Source organism: Marmota marmota, unplaced genomic scaffold, assembly GCF_001458135.2.
Source record: "Marmota marmota marmota unplaced genomic scaffold, marMar, whole genome shotgun sequence".
Lineage (NCBI taxonomy): Eukaryota > Metazoa > Chordata > Mammalia > Rodentia > Sciuridae > Marmota > Marmota marmota.
Genome location: NW_026000037.1, coordinates 24,323,340 through 24,337,460, shown reverse-complemented (window position 1 = coordinate 24,337,460; position 14,121 = coordinate 24,323,340). Strand labels below are relative to the sequence as shown.

The window sequence follows — 14,121 nt, the reverse complement described above, 5'->3', positions numbered from 1 at the left end:
GTCATGGAAAGCTTTTATTTCCCCCTCACATTTGAAACTGAGTTTTGCTAGGTATAATAACCTTGGCTGGCTGTTGTTTTCTTTTAGGCCCTCCTTGATTTTAGGGTCTGAGCCAAGAAATCAGAAGTGAGCCTTACTGGTTTGCCTCTAAATGTGACTTAATTGTTTCTCACTTGCATCTCACTTGCATATCGATTGAGATGGATTCCTCTACCCCCCCCCACCCCTCCTTTGTGCATAATTATTTATGTGTTCTGGAACTTCTTTTTTTTGATCTATGAGTAGGGGGTAGGACCTAGGATTCCTTATTGGGTCCTTCTTGTTGGGTTGGGACTTTTGTCTCTTAAGTTAATTTTTGTTAAGGTGTTTGTCTTTCTAGGTTCTCAATTCCATTCCCTTGAAGTACGTGTTTATATTCCTCTGATACTATACAGTTCTAATTATTGTAACTATATACAGTAATGAGTCTTGATATTGAGTGGACTGACCATCCCCCTTTGTTCTTCTCCTGAAATCATTTTAGCTATTCTTGTTCCATTACCTTTCCATATAAAGTAGAATCAGTTTATGTCTATTATAAAATCTTGCAAGGTTTATTGACAAAAGTACTTTAAATATGCATATCATGTTTGTGTAGAGAGAAAATAACATCTTTACTGTGTTGAGTCTCCTCATCCATTAACATAGACTGTCTCTCTATTTAGATCCTCTGTTTTTTTTTTTTTCATCAGCACTTGTAGTTTTCAGTATAACAATCTTGTTTCCTTAGATTTATAATATTTCTTCTTTTTTGATGGTCATATATGTTATTGTATTTTTTAGTTTTCCCATGTTTATTGCTAGTATATAGAATACAGTTTGTTTTTATATGTTGATATTATAGCATGTAAGCTTACTAAACACACATAAGTTCATATAGATTCCTTGGGATTATACTTCATAGACAATTATGTCATCTGCAGATAAGGAGAGTTTTATGTATTGTTTTCTACTCTGTATGCCTTCTATTTCCTTCCTTGCCTTACTGCCTTTCCTAGAATTTCCAAAATGATGTTGAATAATAGTGGTGAGACAGGACATAGTGCCTTATTCCTGTTTTTTGGGGGAAAGGTTCAATTTTAAATATGTACTCATTTAGTATCAGTTTTAATTTAGTAATTATTATTGTATTTAGTAAGTATTTAATTCAATTTTAAGTTTGCCTTTATAACTATTTAATATATTTTGTATTTAATATATTCATTTAGTATTTAATATATTCATTTAGTATGATGTTACCTGGAGAGTTTTTGTGGTTTCATTTCTTTTTTTTTTTTTTTTTTAATTTTTTAGGAGGAACTAGGGAATTGAACCTAGGGGCATTCTGCCTCTGATCTATATCCCCAACCTTTTTTTTTTTTTTTTTTTGGTGGGGCTGGGGATTGAACTCCAGGGTTCTGTGCATGTGAGGCAACATTCTACCAACTGAGCTATATGCCCAGCCCTATCCCCAACTCTTTTTTTTTTTTTTAACAATATCTTTATTTTTATGTAGTGCTGAGGATTGAACCCAGTGCCTCACACATGAGAGACAGACACTCTACCACTGAGCTACAACCCCAGCTTCCCCAACCCTTTCTTTTTTTTTTTTTTTAAATATTTATTTTTTAGTTCTAGGTGGACACAATATCTTTATTTTGTTTTTATGTGGTGCTGAGAATCGAACCCAGTGCCTCATGCATGCTAGGCGAGCGTGCTACTACTTGAGCCACATCCCCAGCAACCCCCAACCCTTTCTAATAAACTAAAATAAATTATTTTGAGACAGAATTTCACTAAGTACTATAGACTGGCCTTGAGCTTGTGATTCTTCTGCTTCAGCCTCCTGAATAACTGGGATTACAGAAGTGTGCATCTGTACCCAGCTGTACATGTATCAGAGTTGAGGAATTTTACTCTTTTATAGTATTCTGAGAGGTTTTATCATGAATAGGAGTTAGATGATGTTAAATACTTTCCCACATCAATCGATATGATATTCTTTTAGCCTACTCATTTGATGGATTACATTTATTTTCAAATACTAAACCAGCTTTCATTTTCTAGAATACATCCTAGTAGGTCATAGTGTTTATTCATTTTTGCAGAATTCTCTTTGCTAATTTTTAATTTTTTAAAAATATTTTTATTAGTTATTGATGGACCTTTATTTATTTACTTGCTTATATGTGGTGCTGAGACTCAAACCCAGTGCTTCACACATGTTAGGCAAGTGCTCTACCACTGAGCCACAACCCCAGCCTTGCTAATGTTTTTTTTTTGAGTATTGTTGTATCTGCATTAATGATGGATATTGATATATACTTTTTGTTTTACTTTATCTTATTTGAATAATATTGGCATTTAAAAAATATTTATTTTTATTTTTTAGGGTAGTTGGACACAATGCCTTTATTTTATTTACTTTTTTATTTTTTTATTTATTTATTTTTAATGTGGTTCTGAGGATCGAATCCAGGGCCTCGCTCATGCTAGGCGAACGCTCTACCGAGCTACAACCCCAGCCCATGGATAATATTGGCTTTAATAGAACAAATCATAAAGAGGTTCCTGTCCTTCTATTTTCTGAAGAAATTGTGTAGAATTGGTTTTGAATTTGTGAAACTATTTGGATCTGGAGATTTTGGGGAGAAATTTTAAGTTACAGATTCGGTTTTATTAATGGTTATAGGACTAGTCAAATTCTTTGTTTCGTACAGATTAGGTTGTGATTAGGTTGTAGTAGTTTGTACGTTTTGAGGAATTGGTCATTTTAATACAAGTTGTATAATGTGTGTTGAGTTCTTCGTAGTATTTTCTTACCCTTGTGATGTCCACGGGGTCTATAGTGACATATTTTTTATTTAATTCACTTCTTGCGGATTTTTTCTTTTCTTTTCTTTTTCTTTCTTTCTTTCCTTCTTTTTTGTGCTATTGGGGTATGGAACTCCAGGCCTTGTGCATGCTAGGCAGGTGTTGTACCACTGAACCATAACCCCAGCTCTGTTTCATTTATTCCTGATACTAGTTATTTATGTTTTCCTCCTTGATAGTTGCTTAGAGGTTTATCAGTTTTACTAATCTCTTCAAGAGTTAACTTTTTTTTTTTTTAATTCACTTTTCTGTTCCTCAGTTTCATTGATTCTGCTCTTTTGTTTCCTTCCTTTTGTCTTCTCTCTGGCATCATCTTTAGTTTTCAACAGTTTGACTTTGGGGCTGGGGTTGTAGCTTAGTGGTAGAGTACTTACTTACCTCACATGTGGAAGGCTCTGGGTTTGATCCTCAGTACCACATAAACCCAGCTTGTTCATCTTCTTGAATGCAAAGGTTGATTCTTTGGGCTAAATCTGGGAAATTTGAAGCTATTACTCCTTGAATATTTTTTCAGCCCCATCCTTTCTCTTCCTCTTTTGGGATGCTGATGACACGAATGATAGACCTGATGATAAGTCACACATGTTTTGGAGACTCTGTTTATTATTAGTTTTTAACTTCAATCTATTTTTTCTCTCTGTGTTCTAATTGGGTAATGTCAATTCTTTGGGTTCATGTTTACTGATTGTTTTCTCCGTTCTGTTATTGAGCCCATTCATTGAATTAGTTATATTTGTTTATGATATTTTTTAGTTCTACTTTTCCATGTACATATATGAATATACCACAGTGAATCTCATCATTCATGTACATAAATAAGAAATTAATTTTAAAAAATGACTATGGATAAATGGCCGAAAGACCAGTATAGTAGAGGGAAAGGAGCAGCAGAGGGTGGAAGGAGGCAGGGGAAGGAGAGGTATTGGGGGCTAAATTAGAACAAGATATATTCCATGCTTTTATAATTATGTCAAAATGAATTCTATTATGTGTAATTAAGAAGAACCAATAAAAATAAATTTTTTAGTTCTAAAATTTTCATTTGGTTAATTTTTTATATTTTTATATATATAATTTTGAACACATCCTTATATATCCCTTATTGATTTTCTGATTTGCCGGAGAGTTGCTATTTTTTTAATTTATTTTAAGTGTGTTCATAATTGCCCATTGAAATATCTTTATGGTTGCTGTTCTAAATCCTTTCCAGCCTAACCTACTCAAGTCCTTTATTTCGTTTCCCAGCACCACATACAAAGAAAAAGTGCTTTTGAGATAATGCTAACTTTTTTTTTCCTCCACTGCTCAAGATTGAACCTCTTACATGCCAGGCTACCACTAAGCTACACTCCAGTCCTAATTCAGATATCTTTTGTCATCTTGGTGTTGGCATCTTTTGTGGCCTTTTCTCATTCTTTTTTTTTTTATTTTTTTATTTTTTAGTCATACATGACAGCAGAATGTATTTTGACATATAATACATACATGGAATGTACATACATCAATCATAATGTCTATTCTATTCTGTTGCCCTTCCTATCCCCCCTACTCCTCCCCCTTTTCTCATTCTTGAGATCTTGATGAACCTTGGTATGAACCAGTGGTTTTCTTTTCTTTTTTAAGTACTGAAGATTTAACCCAGGGACGCTTTATCACTGAGCCACATCCCTAGCCTTTTTTCTTTTAAGACAGGTTCTCGCTAAGTTGCTTAGGGCCTCACTAAATTGCTGAGGCTGGTATTAAACTTGCAATCCTCCTGCCTCAGCCTCCCAAGCTGCTGGGGTTACAGGTATGCACCACCACACCTGGCAAACAAGTGTTTTTTTATAACACCTGTACATTTTAAGTATTGTAAGACCCTGAATCCCATTTAAATCTTGTGTTTTTGTGATCTTCCTGTCATGTGGGGTGAAGTCCAGGCTGTCCACTAGCCCTCAGTTGATACCTAGGGTACTGGGATTTGTGTCAATGCAGGAGAATTAGAGTTGGGTGTCCTCTCTGAGCACCTTGACAGGGAAGGGGATGGGCTCCCCCACTGCTGCATAGCCTCTGCTGATGCCATAATTACCACTGGATTGAGTTCTTTTCCCACTAGGACCAGGCTGACCTCATCTGAGTAGGACAGGAAGGTTTGCCTTGTTTGTAAGGGGAGGGGTAGGAGTTCTGGTTCCCTATTTGGTGTTCACTGACACGGTGGGAATGTCTTATCATCTGGTAGGGATAAAATGTCCAGCTCCCCGCTCTACCTTCTCTATTAGTACTCCAAGGGCTCAGGGAGTGCTTTTACAACCTGTCAAATGTGGGGGTTTAGAGTTTCTACACTTGACCTTTGCTAGTGGGAATAGGGTTGGGGTTTTAGATTTTTCTGTGGCATTTGCCTAGAATAGAGAAGCAATCATTTAAAAAATGTTCTCTCTTGCTAGGTTGCCTCTTTCCTTCTTAGGTTCTTTGGGTAGAGAGAGCAGGGTTTTATTCAGGCCTTTTTTGTCTGGGTTTATTGACATTTCCAGGTTGCTGTCTACTCTATTATCCAGATAGGATGTCTGAGGCAAGAAGGAAACCCAGGGGACTTTTGCCTCATATCCTCCTTTAGATCCTGAGGGTCCTAGCCAGTCTGCCGCCTTCTTTCCATCATTCAGAGTCTACTTGCATATAATGTGCAGGGATTTTAAGTGTACTTAGCAGGAGGAATGGGCCAGGAACATCTTCCTCCAGAAGTGGAAGTTCTTTCTCTTGCCTTTGTAAGATAACAGATTTAGATCTATACACAGCTCCTTCTTCTCCCTTGTATCAGAGCACTGGTCACATTGGACAGTAATTGTCTGTAAACTTGTCAGCTTGCCTCTCACCCGTGAGCTCATAAGGAAGGCTGGCCTTTTGTTGCTGTATTTCTTGGCACATTCACTGTTCATTGGCTCAGTCATCAGAAGTGGGTCCCAGTGCTTGTTTCTTCTGGTAGTGCCCTTTCATAGGTATGTCTGGAAAACCACAGTCACTTGTTCTGGTCCCAGGCTTCAGTCTTCTCTATCCTCCAAACTGGAAGGAATTGATGGAATTGGGCTGGGAAAGGTTCTGCATCTAGATTGGCCTCACCTGAGGAATACAGGTTTTTTTTTTTTTTTTGGTACTGGGTATTGAACTCAGGAGCACTTGGTCCCTGAGCCACATCCCCAGCCCTGTTTTGAATTTTATTTAGACGCAGGGTTTCACTGAGTTGCTTAGCACCTCACTTTTTGCTGAGGCTGGCTTTGAACTCTCGATCCTCTTGTCTCAGCCTCCTCCTGAGCCGCTGGGATTACAGGCATGTGCCACTGTACCTGGCGGAATACAGATTTTTAAGTAAATCTCACCGCTTGGTCCAACCTGGTCATTTTCAGATGAATAAAAAACAAGGTTCAGAGAGATTAGGTGACTTACTAAAGATCAAGTTAATGGTACAGCTGAATTAAAATCAAAATCTCTTGCAAGTGCAGTTCTCTTTTTTGTTGTATTTTTTTCTACCATTTTCATTTGTAGCCTGAAAATATATTTTTTTAATTTTTTTAGTAATCTTAAGCAAAAACAAGGTATAACAATACCATCACATGTTTTCTTTTTTTTTTAACATTGACTTAAATTTTATTGAGTATAGCCTGGAGACTCAATTTTAATACATTACCAGGGGTTTCAAGAGTGTATTTTTAATAGCTCTATTTCTTTTTAGCAGGTATATGGCTATGGTCCATATGGCGGTGCATACCCAGCAGGAACTCAGGTTGTCTATGCTGCCAATGGCCAGGCGTATGCTGTGCCCTACCAGTACCCATATGCAGGTAACTCTCATCAGTCTCCCATGCCTTCTTACTTTCATTTAGTGGGTATGTGCATAAGAATTTTTATTTCCCAGTTTAAGGTTAAGTGAACTACATTTTCTGCTGGAGACCACAAATCACTCTGTTACTGTATTTTGTGTGTGTGTGTGTGTGTGTGTATGTGTGTTTGTTTTAATTTTTTTCTTATAGTTTTTGATGGACCTTTATTTTATTCATTTATATATATATATATATATGCTGTGCTGAGAATTGAACCCAGTGCCTCACACGTGCAAGGTAAATGCTTGACCACTGAGCCAGAACCCCAGCCCTTTTTGTGTTTTTAAAATAAGCCTTTTGTATTTTTGCACTGCTTTACAAAGCTAGAGAAGTCTTGATTTGTAGAACTACACTATTGTATACAAACTAATTCTCAAGAATAGAATTTGTACTTATTGGGATTCACTGTATCAAGAAGCAATCAAGGGCTGGATTTGTAGCTCAGTGGTAGATCACTTGCCTGACAAGTGTGAGGCACTGGGTTCAATTCTCAGCACTGCATATAAATAAATAAAATAAAGTCCATTGGCAACTAAAAAAAGAAAAAGTACCAAAGAGGCCCATTTTAAAATATGGAAGGTGACCTGTGACCTATTTTTTTTTTCTGCTGATAACATCCTTGGACATTTGACACTATTGAAGTAATGTTAGATTTCACAGTGAAATAGAGGCCTGGAAGGGACTTCTGCTTACTCTGCTTTGAATATACTTCTTTCTGTTCTTTGTTTTACATGAAATAAATTACAAATATTAAATAATGGGCCTTTGCTGGTATCATCAAATTCTGGGTCTCCCTGGCAGGGGAATCTGTAGAGTTGGAGGTATGAGGGGATGCTGGGCACTTTGTGAGGCTGCATGGGGCTACCTTGAGGGATTGGAGGGCAAAGCCCTTAACCAAGGGATAAATGAGCAAGGCTATCATGAGGTTAATCTGGGTAGTTTGTAGCGTGCAAATCACATTGACACACAGGAGCACACAGTGATTGGTAGATGAATCAGCCTAGAGCTCCAGAGAGATGGGGATAATGAGGGTCTACAGAAGAGGAGCTGACCATGAGCCATGAGCAAAACTAGTACATCATCTTAACACAGAAGCAGTGGAAGGGGAGCTGCCACCAGAAAGCTGTGAACATTTGATACTGTTGTCCAGGGAAGCCAAGTAGGCCAGGCCACTCTTAGATGTATGTCCTTGACTTCTGATCTATTTAGTTTATAATAATAATTATTGTACTAGGGATTAAACCTGGGGCACTTTATCACTGAGCCACATCCTTTTTAAAAATATTTTATTTAGAAACAGTGTCTTGCTGAGTTGCTTAGGGCCTTGCTAAGTTGCTGAGGCTGGTTTTGAACTCATGATCCTCCTGCCTCAGCCTCCCAAGCCACTGGGGTTACAGGCGTGTGCAGCTGTGCCCAGCAGAGAAAGGGTTTTTAAAGTAGAAATACAGAAAGCTCATTTGACTCCTCTTTGCTTGAAAACTGATGCAGATTCACCCAACAAGTGTGGACTTTGGAAGATTTGCCTTGATTGACTTTTTTTTTAATGTCAAGTTAAAAACTAGTAAAATAGTAATTATGACATTAAATGTCCATCATCTTGTGATCCTAGCACACTTATTTTTATTTGAATTACTTTCCCCATATAAATATGTCATCCTTGTAATTATACATTGCCTTTTGTATTTATGTCTGAATTTTAAATTTTATATATTGCCCAGAGTGCTGCATAATACTCTTATATATTTTTAGTGCTTGTATGACATACTTGGTAATAGATTATTACTTAAACCTTAAAAAAAAGTTTTGCCTTTTTCTTTTCCTTTTTAAATTTTGCTGTGGAAACAATGCTTTGAATGTCTTTGAATATTTTTATTTTTATTCCAATAAGTCTTAAAATACATTTCTGTATATTAAATTAATATGTCAAGGGGCATAGACTTTTGTTTCTTTCATTAACATTAAAAAAAGAGCTGGGTGTGGTAGGAGTTGCCTGTAATCCCAGAGACTTGGGATGCTGAGGTGAGAGGATGACAAGTTAGAGGCCAGCCTCAGCAATTTAGCAAGACCCTTGATAACTTAGTGAGACCCTTTCTCAAAATAAAAAGGTCTGGGGATGTAACTCATGTATAAAGCACCCCTGGGTTCAACCCTCAGTTCCCCTTCCCCCAAGAACTTGGATTATTTTGAGGGAAGTTTCAGGCGTGTTACTGTAGTACTGTAAAGACTTGACTATTGTTATCTCTAAAATTTTGAAATAATATCTGCCTCTTTTCCATTGGCATTTTGGCCATTTAATAAATACTTATTTATATTAGGTAATTACAAATAAGTACCATTTGTAACTTTCCAACAGCTGACTTTGGTAAGGCTGTGGCTTACTGTAGGAGCAGAGATAGGCAGGAGGTATGAGAATGGCCTCCTGTTCCTGCAGTCAGGGGAACTGTCAGTGTGACCCATGGAGGGAACACAGTTCAGATTTTCAGTGGGATCTTTTTGTAAGATCAGCTTACAAGTTCTGTGTATTACATTCTGCTAGCTGGAATTGTATAACCGTTTTAAAATTTATTAACCAGTTTTGAAATTTAAATTTTGCATTAAAAAATCACTTTTTTTGTTTTTGTTTTTGTTTGTTTGTTTGTAGTGCTAGGGATTTAATCCAGGACCTCACACTTTGCTAGGCAAGCACTCTTCCATTGAGCTACATCCCAGCTCTCCTTCCCAATTATTTGAATTTTATTTTGAGTCTAAGATGCCCAGACTGACCCTCACTTGGTGATCCTCCTGCCTCCGCCTCCCAAATAGGAATTACAGTAGTGTGCCTCATGCCTGGTAGGATCATTCTCTTATAATGTTGTTACTTGTGCTTGATCAGTCCTTAGATTTAAGATAGTCTCATTCTCTGTGGCTTTGATTTCTCTCTCTGACCATCCTCAAGCATGTTTTTAGGCTTTAGTGGTTATGGGTGTGTTCTGTGGTCAGATTGCCTGGGTTCACATGCCCTTACTGCCTTTAACCTCTGTGTACCTCAGTTTGCCCATGTGTAAACTGGGGATGATAGTGTACTGACAGGATCACTGTGAGGACTAAGGGTGTCGGTGCTTGTAATGCTGTAAATGTTTAAGCTGGTCAGAGCTTGGAAATACCAACCTTTGTTTGGTTTTTCTTCTGTTCTTCATCTACATGTTGATATTACTAATGTATTGGTTTCTAGATCTTCTGGGTTGAACTGTTAAAGGAGGAGAGGATCAGGGAGGAAAGTTAACCCTATTAATATGTAAGCAAGCCAGACATGGTGGCACACACCTGTAATCTTAGCGGTCAGGAGGCTGAGGCAGGAGGATCGCGAGTTCAAAGCCAGCCTCAGCAACAGTGAGGCACTAAAGAAACTCAGTAAGACTCTATCTCTTAGTAAGATTCAAAATAGGGCTGGGGATGTGGCTCAGTGGTCGAGAGCCTCCGAATTCAATCCCTGGCACCCCCTGCCCCCCCAGAATATGTGAGCAATATGAAAGCAAATTAGTTACGAGGCAATGATACAGCTGTGAAGCATAGAGGGTTGCTCTTGTAAATTTTAATCATACAAATTAAATAGTAAATTTGTTAAAGGTTTGCTTTTTTTTAGAAATTTTTACCTTTAATATTTAATTTTTCTCTTATAATTTAATCACATACAGATATGATTAAAAATGAAGAGCAAGTTATATTAGCAGATTTAAGGTTTAATTAAAAACTGTTTTCATGAATACTAAGACGCTTCACTGTTAAAAGGGCTTTTTCCCTTTGGGCCCTTCACAGGAGTTCTTGGCTCTCCCATTGTCTGCAGGGTGTGTATCTCCATACCTGCCACATTTGTCTTTCATCCTAATAACATGGAAATTCGAAGCAGGAATCTGCAGCTTTATCACAGCTCTTTGCAGGATTAGAACTTTGGCCCTGGTTGACTTTTCTCTCAGTGGTATCTGAAGGGTGGAGGTGTCCTCCTTGGCAGGCCATGTGCTGAGCCTGAGATAGAGGAAGGCTGGGTGAACTGTACTCATCTGCCCCCACCTCTCCAGAGGAAGGTGGGAAGCCAGCTGACAGGGAAATCAGCTGATCGCTTCGAGAGGGGAGAGTACTCACATTCAAGTAAGCCATCTCAAGCCACTCCTCAAAGATCTGTTTTTTCCTTCTCTTTTAGGACTTTATGGACAACAGCCTGCCAACCAAGTCATCATTCGTGAACGGTATCATGACAATGACAGTGACCTGGCACTAGGCATGTTGGCTGGAGCGGCCACAGGCATGGCCTTAGGGTCTCTGTTTTGGGTTTTCTAGAATCTTCAAGATCTTAATGTGCATAGCTGCTGATAATCCTGTGTGCAATAATATGATTTGCAGGGCATTTCTGTTTGTGACAAATGTTTTTAATAATAGTTTTAATAGTTCTTTTGGAAGTAGTGACCTAATAATTGTAACTAATCTGCATAAGAACCACAGAGAAAGGTTTGAACTGTGTTGGTTAAACACACTGGGGGCTCTGGCTCATACTTGGACTTTCCTTATGGAACTCTTGGAATAATTATTTGAATATACCTGTCTTGAAAGGCATTTTCTTTACACAGGTGTAGTGCTGAAGGGAGAATTTATTTTCATGTTGTACAATAATATAGTGATGAATGAGTGAGTGGTTGTGGCAAGGAAAACTGTGCAGCTTCTTTTGGTTTAACCTCAAACTTTGAAACCTCAGACCAGACTGGCTGCATGTTACCTTAGGAGTTGTGGACTGGTAAGCTGCCAGGTGGCTTCCAAAGGCAGTGGTGTGAGAGCCCCATAAGCTGCACTCTGGGCTGTGGGCCCCCAGCAAGACTGACTGCTCAGGATGACAGGGACACTGTCTCTTTAAAAATGATGCTTCAGAAATCTGCCTAATGCTAGAGCTGCTTATTCTCCTCTTATTCCTGTGTGTTTTTCATTGTAATACTTTGAAAGCATCCTACATTATAAATTAATTTGAGCCTCAGTATTTTAAGGCTTTATCTTTAAAACTTGAAGAAGGCAGAACAGTAACAATTGTATGGAGCTAAATTATTCAGAGATACATTTTAAGTGTCTGCTTTAGGTATATTTATTGCCCGCTAAGCCAAATTACAACCTATTTTTCTATTTGTTGAGAAAATAATATTAAAAGAATGATAAGGAAAATGGAAGGAGAGCCATAGTTAAGAGTTCTTGCTTCAGACCTTCTAGGATCACATGCTCTGAAGTCCTGTCCTTTGGAGGAGTAGGGTACCATGGCTATTCACCTAGTGCTGAGATGGACTATGGCTGGGGGAAACTTGAGTTGTAGAGAAATGGGGCCTAGGGACCAAGGGACCTGCTCAAGATAGCAGTCACCCTCGCCAGGACCTTAACCTTGATTTTGTTCCTGATCTACTCACGGTACAGAAGCTTAAAACATTTAATTTTGAGCCCCCAAATATATGAAACTCCAGAAAATCCACAGTCCTCTCTTTTTGTCTAATGCTTATATTTTCCACATTATGAAATATGTATTTAAAATATTTATATTTCTGTTACTTCATGTCTTAAACACTGCTAATTCTTCCAATTTTCTATCCTGCATGCTTTAAGTATATTTTCATTAAGGTGGGTCAGCACAGTGAAGTCCCTGCTCCACACTTCGTATGGTCCTGTTTTTTTCAAAATACACTCCAGGAAGCACGAATTCTGTTGTGATTGTGCTGGTTACATCCATGGGTCTCTTGTTTCACTAATCAGCTGGTTCCAACTCTTGATCTATTCAGATCTTTGAATAGATCTCCATGTAAAACCAGATGCCAAATGGACTTAGTAGTGCCAACAGTCTGTTTTTCTACCTATTCCTAGAGGAATTGTTGACATGGGAGTGTCTGTTTCAAGCTGAAAGGAAGTGTACTTGTCTCTATGTGTAGATGTGATGTATGACAACATGGTATTAATGGCTTAAAGTGTTGTTCTAACATGGAATGTTGACTTTATATCCTGTGTCATAAGAATGGCTTCTGTTTGGATTGTAATCGTTATTAAAGCTGTATGCTGTACTTATACAATATTAAAATCAGTTTTTAATATTGCATTAGCGTGTTAATTTTGAACTTGGAATAATTGGATAACAGGAATTTCTGAGACTAGAGAATTTCTGCCACTGAAATGCTCTTGAAGCAAAACATGTTGTGTGATCCCTTGGCTGCTTTGGCTAAAGAGGGTTAGGTGTGGACCAAAGTTTGGCATGTGACTCTCCTCCCCAATCCCTGCCTCCAGGGAGGCCAGTTTCCTTAGTCAGCCATAATTGAACCTAGTAATTCCCTGTCGCTAGTGACTTGATTCTGATATGAAATGCGTACTGGGTGTAAAGGTGGGTTCAGATCTTTAATTTTCTTGGCCCCAGCTCCTGTAGATGCCACACTTTAGAGAGCTTCAGTTTCCCAACCATATCCTTTATGTATACAGCATATGTATAGTGCTGAAATGTATGAGTACTTTTATTTGTGTATGTTTGATTTTTTTTTTAGATGGGGTCTCACTGTGTTGCCCAGACTGACCTTGAACTTATAATCCTTCTGCCTTAGCCTCTCTTGCTTCATGTGTACTTTTAAATAATGATCCATTGGCTGTTGATATTGTACATTGCTGATCTGATAGTTCTGTTAGTTGTGTTCTTTTAATTCCTTGAGTTAACTTTGGGCCTTGGATAGGAAAGAGAAAGGAACACCTGTGGTTAGTGTCTCAGGTCATCATTCATGAAAAAAGGCCAGACTTTGTCTATGTAGGCTGTTAATGACCCAGGGTAGCCATCTGGATTTTAAGAAGAACCTGCAGTTGAGACAAAATGATCCAAATTTATTTTCTACATTAGTTTTTGATCGTGTATAATGTAATCTTTCTTTTCCTTTCCTTTGTATGTAACCAGAAGGCACAGAATGCACTTTCATTTTTCTCCCTGAATTAATCTTTTTTGTGATTGCTTCCATGTCTCTAGTGTTCTGTTTTGTCTATAGAGCCTATTTTCCCCTATATATGCAAATTGTATGTTTATAAGTGAAAGTGTTAAAATATTAAATGATCATTAACATTAAAGCATGTTTCATTGTGATTTCTTTTGTAGAGACACACCATCAGCTTTTTCTGCTGTCGTGGACAATAGGAATGACATTTACAGGATCTACTAATTACTAGGGAATATTCTGTCACATCAGAAAAAAATAACTCACTGAGTTCTTAGAATAACTCATAAGGGAGTTAGTTATATTATAACTCCAAGTTACTCAGTGAGACTGAGGCTCAGAAGTTAAATAATTTACCTAGGAACACACAAGTAGTAAGTGCAGCCTATATTTATATTTGATGTTAAAATGTCCTT

At 37.8% G+C, this 14,121-nt stretch overlaps 1 protein-coding gene across 3 annotated transcripts in view; it reads left to right on the top strand.

Annotated features, from left to right (window-relative positions):
* The window catches only part of Plekhb2 (pleckstrin homology domain containing B2), a 45,359-nt gene extending 31,521 nt beyond the window's left edge, over positions 1-13,838 (top strand). For 2 of the 3 annotated variants that reach the window (XM_015479109.2, XM_015479111.2), the window contains 2 exons: positions 6,596-6,704; positions 10,921-13,838. In XM_015479109.2, the coding sequence (XP_015334595.1) occupies positions 6,596-6,704; positions 10,921-11,057 (246 nt within the window). In that variant the 3' untranslated portion in view covers positions 11,058-13,838. The remainder of the gene's footprint in view (positions 1-6,595; positions 6,705-10,920) is intronic. The other variant, XM_015479110.2, reaches the window with a different exon arrangement.
* The last annotated feature ends 283 nt before the right edge of the window (positions 13,839-14,121 follow it).